The sequence below is a fragment of the Oryctolagus cuniculus genome, chromosome 2 (genome assembly GCF_051225735.1).
Source record: "Oryctolagus cuniculus isolate XC-2025 breed Fujian yellow rabbit chromosome 2, ASM5122573v1, whole genome shotgun sequence".
Taxonomy (NCBI): Eukaryota; Metazoa; Chordata; class Mammalia; order Lagomorpha; family Leporidae; genus Oryctolagus; species Oryctolagus cuniculus.
In genome coordinates this window covers 8,504,069-8,517,781 of record NC_142868.1, presented here as the reverse complement: position 1 = coordinate 8,517,781, position 13,713 = coordinate 8,504,069, and the positions used below count along the sequence as shown (strand labels likewise).

Here is a 13,713-nt window from a genome sequence, read left to right as displayed (position 1 = left end):
GAATACATATCCCATAATTTCTTTATCCAGTCTACCATTGATGGGCATTTAGGTTGGTTCCAGGTCTTGGCTATTGTGAATTGTGCTGCAATAAACATTAGGGTGCAGACCACTTTTTTCTTTGTCAATTTAAACTCCTTTGGGTAAATTCCAAGGAGTGGGATGGCTGGGTCGAACGGTAGGGTTATATTCAGGTTTCTGAGGAATCTCCAGACTGATTTCCATAGTGGCTTGACCAGTTTGCATTCCCACCAACAGTGGGTTAGTGTCCCTTTTTCCCCACATCCTCGCCAGCATCTGTTGTTGGTAGATTTCTGTATGTGAGCCATTCTAAGCGGGGTGAGGTGAAACCTCATTGTGCTTTTGATTTGCATTTCCCTGATTGCTAGTGACCTTGAACATTTTTTCATGTGCCTGTTGGCCATTTGGATTTCCTCTTTTGAAAAATGTCTATTGAAGTCCTTGGCCCATCTCTTAAGTGGGTTGTTGGTTTTGTTTTTGTGGAGTTTCTTGATCTCTTTGTAGATTCTGGTTATTAACCCTTTATCTGTTGCATAGTTTGCAAATATTTTTTCCCATTCTGTTGGTTGTCTCTTCACTCTCCTGACTGTTTCTTTTGCAGTACAGAAACTTCTCAATTTGATGCAATCCCAATAGTTGATTTTGGCTTTGCCATGTCACTTATTATTAAATAGGTTCAATAATCTATTAATATCCAAAAATATATTTAACCATGTCCCTGTTGTTGAACACATAAGTTGTTTCTAACTTTTGAACATAATTTTCTAATATAAAAGTTTCTCCATAAACTTTTAAGGTTTTTATTATTTCCTTTAGGTAGATTTCTTGGGAGAGGACTGAAACATACTGTTAAATTACCACATGAGAGGCTAAACCAATTTAAACTTTGACCGGTACTGTATGATTGCCATGTCACTATAACCTTTTAAATATTTAGTATTTACTTATTTTTAAATCTTTTTCATATTGATAGGCAAAAAAGGGTAATTCACTATTTTCATTTGTAATATTTTGAGTTGTAATTGTGGCTGACATTAGAAAACTTTCATTAGCTGTTCATTTTCTGCTTATGACCAGTTTATAATTTTTCATTGCTATTTCAAAAATTCTATGAACAATTTTATATTAGAGATAACAGCTGTAAGTCAGAGTTTTTGCAGATATTCTCTCCTGCCCAGTTTTTTTTTGACAGTTAATTTTCTTATCATTTTTTTCAACCAAAGAAGTTTGAAATCTTTCTCTGGTTTCATCTTTTTTTATGTTTTTCTTTCAATATAGCCTTCATAGCTTTTATACCTTTGATAAACATTAAGTAATAAAAACAGTGCTAAATCTTTTTTGGTGATCAGACCCATTTAAAAATTTGGCCTTCTTGAATCCTTTCACCCATGATACTGTGAAGATGAGCACATAACCACATAGCATTTTTTTTTTTTTTTTGACAGGCAGAGAGTGGACAGTGAGAGAGAGAGACAGAGAGAAAGGGCTTCCTTTTGCCGTTGGTTCACCCTCCAATGGCCGCCACGGCTGGCACACTGCGCTGATCCGAAGGCAAGAGCCAGGTACTTATCCTGGTCTCCCATGGGGTGCAGGGCCCAAGCACTTGGGCCATCCTCCACTGCACTCCCTGGCCACAGCAGAGAGCTGGCCTGGAAGAGGGGCAACCGGGACAGAATCCAGCACCCCGACCAGGACTAGAACCCGGTGTGCTGGCGCCGCAAGGCGGAGGATTAGCCTAGTGAGCCACGGCGCCGGCCACCACATAGCATTTTAATGAATACCATACCAGTGTCTCTTGATAAACTCCTCTATGAATTGATTTGGCATCTACCCTCACTCTTACTCTTACCTACCTTACTCTTCCTAAGGTCTTTTAACATTTTAGAATTGTTCTAACTTCCAATGTTTGTGTTTAGCTTAGTATTTTTGCTTGTGTACTAATGTTGAACCACTATTAAAAAGCCTATTTTTTTCTTTTGAAATACTACTTTGAAATGGTTGTTCTTTGAAATGAAATTATTTTAATACGTGTAGGCTCCTCCAACTTCAGGTTACTTCCCTCTTTACTTGAGGAATTGAGCTCCTGTGTTACTATCCTTTCTCCAATACTACTATCACATTCTCAGTTATTTTCGTGTCTTTGTCCTCAATTATACCTCATTGATTCACTCCCATGCATACCACAGATCTTATTACAAATCACTGTAACCTCTTCTTATCTCAACATCAGATATCTTAATCACTGACAATCAACTGTCCTCCTTTTTTTCTAGCTCACAGCATGAATGTTCTAGCCCAATCATTCTTCAACCCTACAAGCCTTTGATGCTAACACCTTTTCAAAATCCCTACCCTCCTTTCAGTTTTTATTTCCCCTCTCCCCGTGACCAGACAAAATTATTGCCATGTACTCCCAATACCCTTTCTCCTTTTTGCTTGTCAGACTCATTTGGCTAAACCTTAATTCTTCTTTAAACCAAGCCTTGACTTTTCTTGGGCTGCACCATAAACATGACTAGAGGCATGCTAGAACTTTGAATTCACAATACTAACCTCAAGGGGACTCCTAATGTTGTTCAGTAATTATTGCATGTATCCCTAGTCCTTTTATGTCTTCCCCTTATCTGAATTTCATAGCTACTCTTGTCTCTTCAAATGTTCAAAATGTTCTCCTCCATTCCCTCTACTGATGACTGTGCTTGCTATTTTATAAGAAATTTGAAACAAAAAGAGATCTTAGAAATAGGATTAAGTGTCTGGTAATAATAATAGAAGTAAAAAGGCGTGAATGCTCCAACATGGGAATCAGTCCATTCAGCAGACTTATAGAAAGACAGTAGGTTAAAGTAGCACCCTGACCTCAGAATCAGCCCTTAAGGCATTCTTGTCTGGCTTAAAAGCCCTTGAGAGCATTTCAGGCATGGAAAGCCAAGGCACTGTGGCAAAAAATGTCCTACATGAAGGACCTCTGTGGGTGAGACCCCAGTGGAAAGAAGTGGTCATCAAAGAAGGAGGTCTTTTTCTCTGAAGGAAGGACAGAACTTCCACTTTGCTTATGGCCTTGTCTAAGTATTGAAGGAGTTTGTGGGTTCAAAAGGCTTCCATAGCCTAGGCAGCTCATGTCAAGAGCCTTGTGTGATCACTGACGTCATACATTAGAGTGTTAATTGTTACATTAACAGTAGGAGTCACTGTGCACTTACTTCCCATGCAGGACTTCTTTACTCAGATAGTAATGAGAATTCACAGTAAAACATGCTCTCAAAGATTTATTTCATTTTAGTGTATAAGATGGAGGATATTCTTATGTCTCATAAGTTTTAGATAAGCCTAAGTGCCCAGCTCCATTGCTTGTTTCCTTAGTGCTTCTTCAATTAATAATAAAACTTGTTCTCAAAGGAAAAAAGGGTATATTATCACAAAAATTAAAAAGAAAAAAAAGAAGTCGGAGAAAGGGTGGAAGTTGGGAGGGAGGGAGGGAGGGAGGGAGGATGGGGTGAGAACTGTCATTATGTTCTTAAAACTGTATGTGGGACCAATGCCGTGGCTCACTTGGCTAATCCTCCGCCTGCAGCGCCGGCACCCCGGGTTCTAGTTCTGGTTGGGGCACCGGGTACTAGTCCCAGTCGCTCCTCTTCCATTCCAGCTCTCTATTGTAGCCCAGGAGGGCAAAGGAGGATGGCCCCAAGTGCTTGGGTTCCTGTACCCGCATGGGAGACCGGGAGGAAGTACCAGACTCCTGGCTTCAGATTGGCACAGCACTGGCCGCATTGACCATTAGGGGAGTGAACCAACAGAAGGAAGACCTTTCTCTCTCTCTCTCTCTCTCTCTCTCTCTCTCTCACTGTCTAACTCTGCTTGGCAAAAACAAAGAAACAAAAAACTGTATGTGGGGCCAGCGCTGTGGCACAGCAGGTTAAAGCTCTGGCCTGAAGCACCAGCATCCCATGTAGGTGTCAGTTCTAGTCCCGGCTGCTCATCTTCTGATCCAGCTCTCTGCTATGGCCTGGGATAGCATTGGAAGATGGCCCAGGTCCTTGGTCCCCTGCACTGGCATGGGAGACCCAGAAGAAGCTCCTGGCTTCTGGCTTCAGATCAGTGCAGCTCTGGCCGTTGCAGCCATCTGGGGAGTGAACTAGCGGATGGAAGATATCTCTCTCTGTCTCTACCTCTCTCTGTAACTCTTTCAAATAAATTTTAAAAATCTTTAAAAAAAACCTGTATGTATGAGATGCATGAAATTTGTTCCATTTCTTTAAATTTAAAAAGAAAAGAAATTTGGCCGGCACCGCGGCTCACTAGGCTAATCCTCCGCCTTGCGGCGCCGGCACACTAGGTTCTAGTCCCGGTCGGGGCGCCAGATTCTGTCCTGGTTGCCCCTTTTCCAGGCCAGCTCTCTGTTGTGGCCAGGGAGTGCAGTGGAGGATGGCCCAAGTGCTTGGGCCCTGCACCCCATGGGAGACCAGGATAAGTACCTGGCTCCTGCCATCCGATCAGCGTGGTGCGGCAGCTGCAGCGCGCCGGCCGTGGCGGCCATTGGAGAGTGAATCAACGGCAAAGGAAGCCCTTTCTTTCTGTCTCTCTCTCTCACTATCCACTCTGCCTGTCGAAAGAAAGGAAAGGAAAGGAAAGGAAAGGAAAGGAAAGGAAAGGAAAGGAAAGGAAAGGAAAGGAAAGGAAAGGAAAAAGGAAAGGAAAAAGGAAAGGAAAAAGGAAAGGAAAAAGGAAAGGAAAAAGGAAAGGAAAAAGGAAAGGAAAAAGGAAAGGAAAAAGGAAAGGAAAAAGGAAAGGAAAAAGGAAAGGAAAAAGGAAAGGAAAGGAGGGGAAAGGGGAAAAAGGAAAAAGGAAAAAGGAAAAAGGAAAGGAAGGAAGAAAGGAAGAGGAAAAGGAAATTTGAAACAAGTTCCACATACTCCTGCCACTACATCTACACTCTTCCCCATCCCTCATGTCTGTTCCGGTCTTCTGTCTGTGCTGTGGTTACAATGGAAACTGTGCCAGGGCCAACTGCTGTATTGTGCACTAGCCCCATTTTGCTTTACCTGATCAAGAATATTGCTTTATGAATTCTGTCTTTCCTGCATCATCATTATTCCCTGTCTACTGGATTAGTCTATCATCATATAAAATACTATGATTTATCCTAAAAACAAACAAAAAAGCTCTTGATCTCACATCTTTCTGTAGCTATTGCTTTATTTCTTTCTTATGCTTTCCTTTTTTTTTTTAACTTTTATTTAGTGAATATAAATTTCCAAAGTACAACTTATGGATTACAATGGCTTCTCCCCCATAACGTCCCTCTGACCCGCAACCCTCCCCTTTCCCACTCCCTCTCCCCTTCCATTCACATCAAGATTCATTTTCGATTCTCTTTATATACAGAAGATCAGTTTAGCATACATTAAGTAAAGATTTCAACAGTTTGCTCCCACACAGAAACATAAAGTGAAAAATACTGTTTCAGTACTAGTTGTAGCATTAAATCTCAATGTACAGCACACTAAGGACAGAGATCCTACATGAGGAGTAAGTGCACAGTGACTCCTGTTGTTGACTTAACAAATTGACACTCTTGTTTATGGCATCAGTAATCACCCTAGGCTCTTGTCATGAGCTGCCAAGGCTATGGAAGCCCCCTGAGTTCACCGACTCTGATCATATTTAGACAAGGCCATGGTCAAAGTGGAAGTTCTCTTCTCCCTTCAGAGAAAGGTACCTCCTTCTTTGATGACCCGTTCTTTCCACTGGGATCTCACTTGCGGAGATCTTTCATTTAGGTTCCCCCCCCCCCCCCCCCGCCAGAGTGTCTTGGCCTTCCATGCCTGAAATACTCTCATGGGCATTTCAGCCGGATCCTCATGCCTTAAGGGCTGATTCTGAGGCCAGAGTGCTGTTTAGGACATCTGCCATTCTATGGGTCTGCTGTGTATCTCACTTCCCATGTTGGATCATTCTCTCCCTTTTTTATTCTATCAGCTAGTATTTGCAGACACTAGTCTTGTTTATGTGATCCCTTTGGTTCTTAGTCCTATCATTATGATCAATTGTGAACAGAAATTGATCACTGGGACTAGTGAGATGGCATTGGTACATGCCATCTTGATGGGATTGAATTGGAATCCCCTGGTATGTTTCTAACTCTACCGTTTGGGGCAAGTCAGCTTGAGCATGTCCCGAATTGCACATCTCTTCCCTCTCTTGTTCCAGTAATATTTCAAAGAGATTTTTCTGGTTCCTCTGTATCGAGTTTCTCTTGCACAGTTCAAGTGAACTTTTGCCCCCAGTATTTCATGTAACCAGTTGTTATCAGTGACTTTCTTTTGCTGAATCCAGTGGTCAGTTCCTAGTCCTCATCTGACTTGACATAGAAGCAGCATATAAAATAGCTGGTCATTCTCTCCTCTTTGAAATACTTCCTTCCCTTAGCATCTAGAATCCTGTGCTTCCTGGCTTTTCTCCTAACTAACTGCTCTTGCAATGCATTGTGCTGATTCTTTCTTATCTCTCCAGCCTCTAAGTACTGGAGGGCTCTAGTGCTCAGTCCTTGGATATTTCTTTTTCTAAACTTAACTCTGTTAATGACTTGTTTTAGTTCCATTGTTTTGCCCACACCTCTTCCTGGAATTCCAGATTCAAATATCCAGCTCCTTGCTCAGCATATCCACTTAGATATCTGATAGGCTGCACAGTTTAACATTTCTAGAGTTGGCTCTTAATATTCCCTTCCCAAATTTCTTCCAGAATTCTGCACTTCAATTAATGGCAGATCTAGTGTAGTAGCTGTTCAGCAGGAAAATTTTGTAGTCAATCTTGTTTCCTCTCTTTTTCTTCCACCTCACATCTATCACCAATTTCTTTTGGATCTACTTTCAAAATATATCCAGTATTTGTTGACTATTTCTTACCATTTCCACTGTCACCACTATGATTTCAGCTTCCCTAATTTTCTTATGCTAGTCTCCTTGCTTATTTTTCTTTTTGTGCGCATGATCTTCAATAGTGAAAGCACAGTGCAAGAACCAGATTGGCCCTGTTAAAATAAAAGTCACTTCAGACCACCTTCCCGTGGCTTCCATTTTATTCAGAATAAATGCAGAAGTCCTTAGAATAGCCCACCAGATCCTACTTATTTGTACCCTCTTCTCTGTGCTTATCTTCTTTTGTAATTCTTTCCAGTTCTTCTGCAAACATTGCCTATTAGTGAACTAAATATATACTCATGCTTTTTGAGACAAGAATATCCATTCAGGGCTTTCTTAATTAGAATTAAAAGTAAAGTTGTGATAAATATTCAGTGAGTAATTATGAGATGACAAGTGACAGGAATATGGTAGGACATTTAAAAGGAAAATATAATTATTACTATAGTAAATGCCAGGTTTGGAGCTCCGGGAATGATAGTGGTCAGGGCATCAGCTAACTATTCTCAAATGTGAAATGCTGTTTATAGAAAAGTATTTGTAGATTTTTGTTTAACTATGATGTAATGTATTGCTCCTTTACTCTGAACTGATAAAATATAGTTAAGGGTATCAAATTGTTTTACTCAAGATATGAAGAACTTATTGAAATTGATGAGAGCCACAAAAATTATTAAGTGGTTAGAAAATAAGACCTCTTAAAGATAGATTAAAGCTAGATCAAAAGATCAATGTAGAACTGTCAGTGAAAAATCAGAATAGTATAGATTAATTTGTTTTCATTTTCTTCAAGAATTATAAGAACTTGTTATGCTAGTAGATGTGTTTGTTATTGTTCTTGTTTTGGTTACAGTGGTAGCTCTAATTTTCATATTGAATCATTTAAAAATACATGTTTTTAGGGACAAATATAAGTTTAGACCAATTCAATGTATTATATGGATTTTCAAATTATTGTTTAATCATTAAAACATTTTTATTACAATTAAAATGTTGCTAGATTTGACAAATAAAACTATTTTTGGAATCATCTGTTGAATCATACTTTTGTAATTTTTGCTGTTTATCATTTTTTAAAAAGTTCAATTTAGTTAAAGCTTACTTAAGCATGCCTGTTTTAAATCATTTAAACCTGTTTTTGTTATGTAGGTCTTCCTGTGTTTTCAGAAAGTTGCTGCTGAAATCCTTGGAATCAAATTAAACAAAGCAGAAATAGAACAGTCACAGGTGATCATCTTGAACTTTATATTTTAAAAATTAATGGATTTCTTATAAGGCATTAATTTTTACCCACTATCCTTATCTATTTATGCTATCTATATCTAAACGTAGATATAGATACCCCTAAAAACCTTTGAAATAGATTATATGAATCACTGTTCATTGCAGAATATGGAGACTATTACGTTTCTGCCAACTTGTGGTACCCTTAAAACTTCATTTTGTCCCTCTGTTGGGAAAAAGAGAAGATTAGCATAATAAGTGTTATCAGTTGTTAGTTACTGGGTCAACTTGTTGACCATACTGTTTTGTCTGGTACTTCTTTATTTAAGTTCTTTCAGGTCTGTCTGTTCATCTTTAAAATATCCTCCACTGTAATGATACAAGTTCTTGATAATATTTTGTAAATTTAATAGTACTAATTATTGAGCATTTCTGTATTTTTTCACTATTCCTAAAATATCTCTTAGACCAAGAAATAAACATGAACACCAGCAGTCAAGAACTTAAAAATATTATTATAATTGCTCTCTTATTATATATATTTGATAGAATGAGAGGTCAGATTAAGAGGTGATATAGTTTAAAAATAAACTTCAGAAGCTGTGTGGTTAGTAGCAAAAGCTTCCAAAAGGCTTCCATAGCCTCGGCAGCTCTGGTCAAGATCATCGGTAATCACTGATGTGTTCAGAGTCACTGTGTACTCACTTCCCATGCAGGACCTCTGTCTTCAAAGAGCTGTATTATGAGACTGAATAGTAAGACTTAGTCTCAGTTACTTCGTTTTAGTGTATTAAGTGGAGGATATTCTTATTTTACACAAATTATAGTTATGTCTAAATGCTTGGAAAAGATGTATCATTCTTGGGTTCCTCTTTAAAGATAATTAAGTTTCAGGAAAAAAAAGTGAAATTACCATCGAAATGCAATGACTTTGAACAGCAGTTGTCTGGACTTCTGAGAAACAGCTTTTATTCTTGTGCTTTTTTATGTTTTTTGTTTGTTTTGATTTGGTTTTCTTTCTTTCTTTTTCTTTTTCTCTCTCATACAAAATGCTGAACTCTTTACCTAGAATAGAGTTAATCTTCTGTGTATAAAGGTAAATGAAAATAGATCTTAGTAAAAAACAAGACTGGGAAAAGGAGGGGGAAGAGTAAGAGGGGTGGGAGTATTGTGAGAGGGCGGATATGGTGGGAAGAATTACTGTTTTCCTAATGTTGTACTTATGAAATGCATGCAAATAAAAAAAAGAGAAAGAAGCAAAAACTAATTACATTTTCTTTGTATTTTCTCCATTCACCCTATGCAACTGAAAGATGTAATTATCTTTTCCCATTCCTGAATTTTTCTTAAATTCTTTCAGAGTTAATTCATTGTCTTTGTGTATATGTGTGTGTGTAATTAGATTCAATACCAATTGAAAATTGTTATATGATGGGACTGTTTCTAGAACATGATTAAAATATTTGGAACTCTAGAAATTTGCTACTAATCTCATCCCTGAAAGACACTTATTTCAGCAATTTCTATGGCTAGGTATAATGATAAGATATTTTGTACTCTCTTAGATACATCAAAAAATAGTTACTTGATTTGGCTTTGGGGATTATACAAGAAAGAGGAATCACCCTGCTTTGCTTGCTCAAAGACTTCACTGAAGCTCCTAGGTCAAGTACTCCTCTGCTTTGTAGCTTCTCTTTCTAAATTACATTTGTTTCTGGTTAACTGGAGAATGCATGAGTGATTATCAAGCAATCATACATGATTTTTTGATCATATCTTATATATTCAGTATAGTAGTGGGTTTTAAAAACACTTAAAAGAGTTTAAAATGTAGCCCTGCCTTCAGTGAAGAAAATTAATCTGCTATTGGCTAGCACTTTGTTATAATTTCTTTGTTTTAACTTTTTTAATCCTCATAATAACTTTGTGGAACAGGTAGCATGACATTTCATCATTTTGCTCTCAAAAGTATTTCAGGCATGGAAAGCCAAGACACTCTGGGAAAAAACAAACAAACAAACAAACAAACAAAACAAGCTTAAATGAAAGAGCTCCACAAGTGAGATCCCAGTGGAAAGAACGGGTCATCAAAGAAGGAGGTACCTTTCTCTGAAGGGAGAAGAGAACTTCCACTTTGACCATGGCCTTGTCTAAATATGATCAGAGTCGGTGAACTCAGGGGGCTTCCATAGCCTTGGCAGCTCATGACAAGAGCCTAGGGTGATTACTGATGCCATAAACAAGAGTGTCAATTTGTTAAGTCAACAACAGGAGTCACTGTGCACTTACTCCTCATGTAGGATCTCTGTCCTTAGTGTGCTGTACATTGAGATTTAATGCTACAACTAGTACTGAAACAGTATTTTTCACTTTATGTTTCTGTGTGGGAGCAAACTGTTGAAATCTTTACTTAATGTATGCTAAACTGATCTTCTGTATATAAAGAGAATCGAAAATGAATCTTGATGTGAATGGAAGGGGAGAGGGAGTGGGAAAGGGGAGGGTTGCGGGTCAGAGGGACGTTATGGGGGAGAAGCCATTGTAATCCATAAGTTGTACTTTGGAAATTTATATTCACTAAATAAAAGTTAAAAAAAAAAATAAAAAAAATATACTGTGGAGAGGCTAACTCATTTGATCATTTTTTTAAACTTTTATTTAATAAATATAAATTTCCAAAGTACAACTTCTGGATTATAGCGGCTTTTTACCCCAATTACCTCCCTCCCATCCACAACCATCCCATCTCCCATTCCCTCTCCCATCCCATTCACATCAAGATTCATTTTTAATTATCTTTATATACAGAAGATCAATTTAGTATATACTAAGTAAAGATTTCAACAGTTTGCACCCACACAGAAGCACAAAGTGTAAAGTACTGTTGGAGTACTAGTTATACCATTCATTCACATAGTACAACACATTAAGAACAGAGATCCTACATGGGAGTAAGTGCACAGTGACTCCTGTTGTTGATTTAACAATTGACACTTATTTATGATGTCAGTAACACCTGAGGCTCTTGTCATGAGCTGCCAAGGCTATGGAAGCATTTGTGTTTGCTGACACCGATCTTATTTAAACAAGGCCATTGTCAAAGTGGAAGTTCTCTCCTCCCTTCAGAGAAAGGTACCTCCTTCTTTGATGGCCTGTTCTTTCCCCTGGGATCTCATGTACAGAGATTTTCATTTAGTTTTTTTTTTTTTTTTTTTTTTTTTTTTGCTAGAGTGTCTTGGCTTTCCATGCCTGAAATACTCTCATGGGCTTTTTAGCCAGTTCCAAATGCCTTAACGGCTGATTCTGAGGCCAGAGTGCAAATCATTTGATCATTAACCCATGGTTAGGCAATGGTAAAGCCAGGATTTGACCCCAGGTCTGGCTGTCATTTGTGTTTCTGTTGTTGCCACTCTACTATATTGGGGGAAAGTGAACTGGGAAGTTTGGAATGGGAAGGAAGACAGTCCCTGAAAAGGGAACTGGCATGAAAAGTTAACCTGAGTAAAAAGCTTGGGTTGTATTTGGAAACAGAAGAACAATTTGGTTAAAGTAATACATGTGTGTGTCAGAGAATAAAGTGATTTATGAAGGCCAAGTTGATGAATTTTATCTAGACAGTGGGAGCTCATTTGTAGGCAGAGAAATAAATGAAAGTAGTCTTTTGACAGCATTAATCTAATGGGATATTTTTGTGTGTGGTTGAATGGGAAGGATATTGAAGCAAGGATTTTATTATCGTGTGATAAGGACCAGTGTGAAGGTAGAAGGGAAAGGATGGAAGGATATAGGAGATGTTTCAAGGAAGAATCAGTAGGGCGTGTGGGGTGGTTGTATAAGGAAGAGACGAAGTCCAAAATAACAAAGGTATCTTGTCTGGAGGAATGTAGAAAGGTGCAGCCCAGTGACTGATAGCTCTTCATTAAGGGGAAGGCTTGCCAATGCTTTACTAGCCACATGGTACACTGAGAAGAACTCCACCCTGCCTAAGCTGTAAGGTGCTCATGTGCAGGAAGACTTTGGGGAGAAGGAGGAATTGGGATACTTACGAAAGGCAAAAATTGGGAGAAGTTTTCTTACTCCCTTTTGTTGCAACACCAACAAAGTGACTATCTTGACTTCAGAGATAGGTTTAACATACAGTCATATTTTAACTAAAGAGATGTTTGGTGTATTCACTACAAAGATCTCTACTTGCATCCTCTACCTTGCTTAATATGCTTTGAGGTTTAATTCTATCTTTAGTTTGTTGGTGGAGCTTACTTCATTCATTTAAGGTGAATTCAAACAGTTGGAGCCCTTGTTATGCTTGTCAGAATTCTTTGTGTATATCAGGAGGCTCATTATCCTTGTTTGAACTTGATGAATTTGGTACTTTTGCCAACTAAATTATTGATTTCATAGTTGACACTTCTCAATGGAAACATTTTTGAAAGTTCATTTAAAAGACTAGGAAGTTCAGATTATATAATATTTTAACAATGCTATTAATATATGTAACATGTTTTCTGTGTTTTTTTAATGACATTTGAAAGATTACTGAGGGAATTCGAGATTATGCTTAGAAGTACTTGTACTGCATTATAGAGAAAAAGTTATGTCAGACTCGCCAGTCATATAGAAATGGACACTGAAGTGATTAGTTTGTAATATAATTATGTGTAGTGAGGTTTTAGTTTTAGTTCCATTCGCAGATTGTTTAAAGATATCTCTGTTTTAGTTCTAACCTGGATTGTATCTATTTGGGAGTCTTATAAATGAGTTATCAGAGCATTTGCAAGCTTTGCAAGGAAGAGAAACAAAAGTGAACACAGTTTATTAATACAGCAAATGTATTTTGAGTGTCTGCTGTATGCCAGTGATCAAACTAGAATCTTGGGATACAGAGATGAATATTATAAAGTCTCTATCATCAAGGAGCTCTCAGAAAAATGGAACAGGCTCACTTTTAAACAAGTTTAATGAAATGCAGTTTTTATAGGTCCCAGTTTAGTTAATAGTTGTATTTGCGTTATTTTTCTAGCTTTAGGAAAAAAATAAATTCACAGCTGCTATTCCCCATGAAATTCAGCATTCAGCTGTTTAATAACACAGTAGATAATCTGTAAAGAAAATGCATAGTCTTGGGGCCAACACTGGCATAGGGAGTAAAGCTGCCACCTGCGGTGCCAGCATCCTGTAAGGGCACCAGTCCTGGCTGTTCACTTCCAGCTTAGCTCCCTGCTGATGTGCCTAGGAAAGCAGCAGAGGATGGCCCAAGTCTTTGGGCCCTCTGCACCCACGTGGGAGACCCAGAGGAAGCTCCTGGGTTTGAGTTGACCCAGCTCAGGCCATTGTGGCCCTTGGGATGTGAACCAGTGGGTGTAAGATTCTGTCTGTGGCTCTGTGTCTCAAATAAATAAATATATCTTTTTTTAAATGTATAATCTTACATCTTGTCTCTTTCAGACTTAATGACAAGAACATTTTACTACATATGTTTGGTATTAAGAGTTCTTAATACATTTTTAACTTTTATTTAATGAATATAAGTTTCATGAGTACATCT

General features: G+C 38.2%; 1 protein-coding gene across 3 annotated transcripts in view; it reads left to right on the top strand.

Annotated features, from left to right (window-relative positions):
• Window positions 1–13,713, top strand: part of RAB28 (RAB28, member RAS oncogene family) — a 138,008-nt gene that overhangs the window by 117,355 nt on the left and 6,940 nt on the right. For all 3 annotated transcript variants that reach the window (XM_008274229.5, XM_002709359.6, XM_089326942.1), the window contains exon 6: window positions 8,094–8,171. In XM_008274229.5, the coding sequence (XP_008272451.1) occupies window positions 8,094–8,171 (78 nt within the window). The remainder of the gene's footprint in view (window positions 1–8,093; window positions 8,172–13,713) is intronic.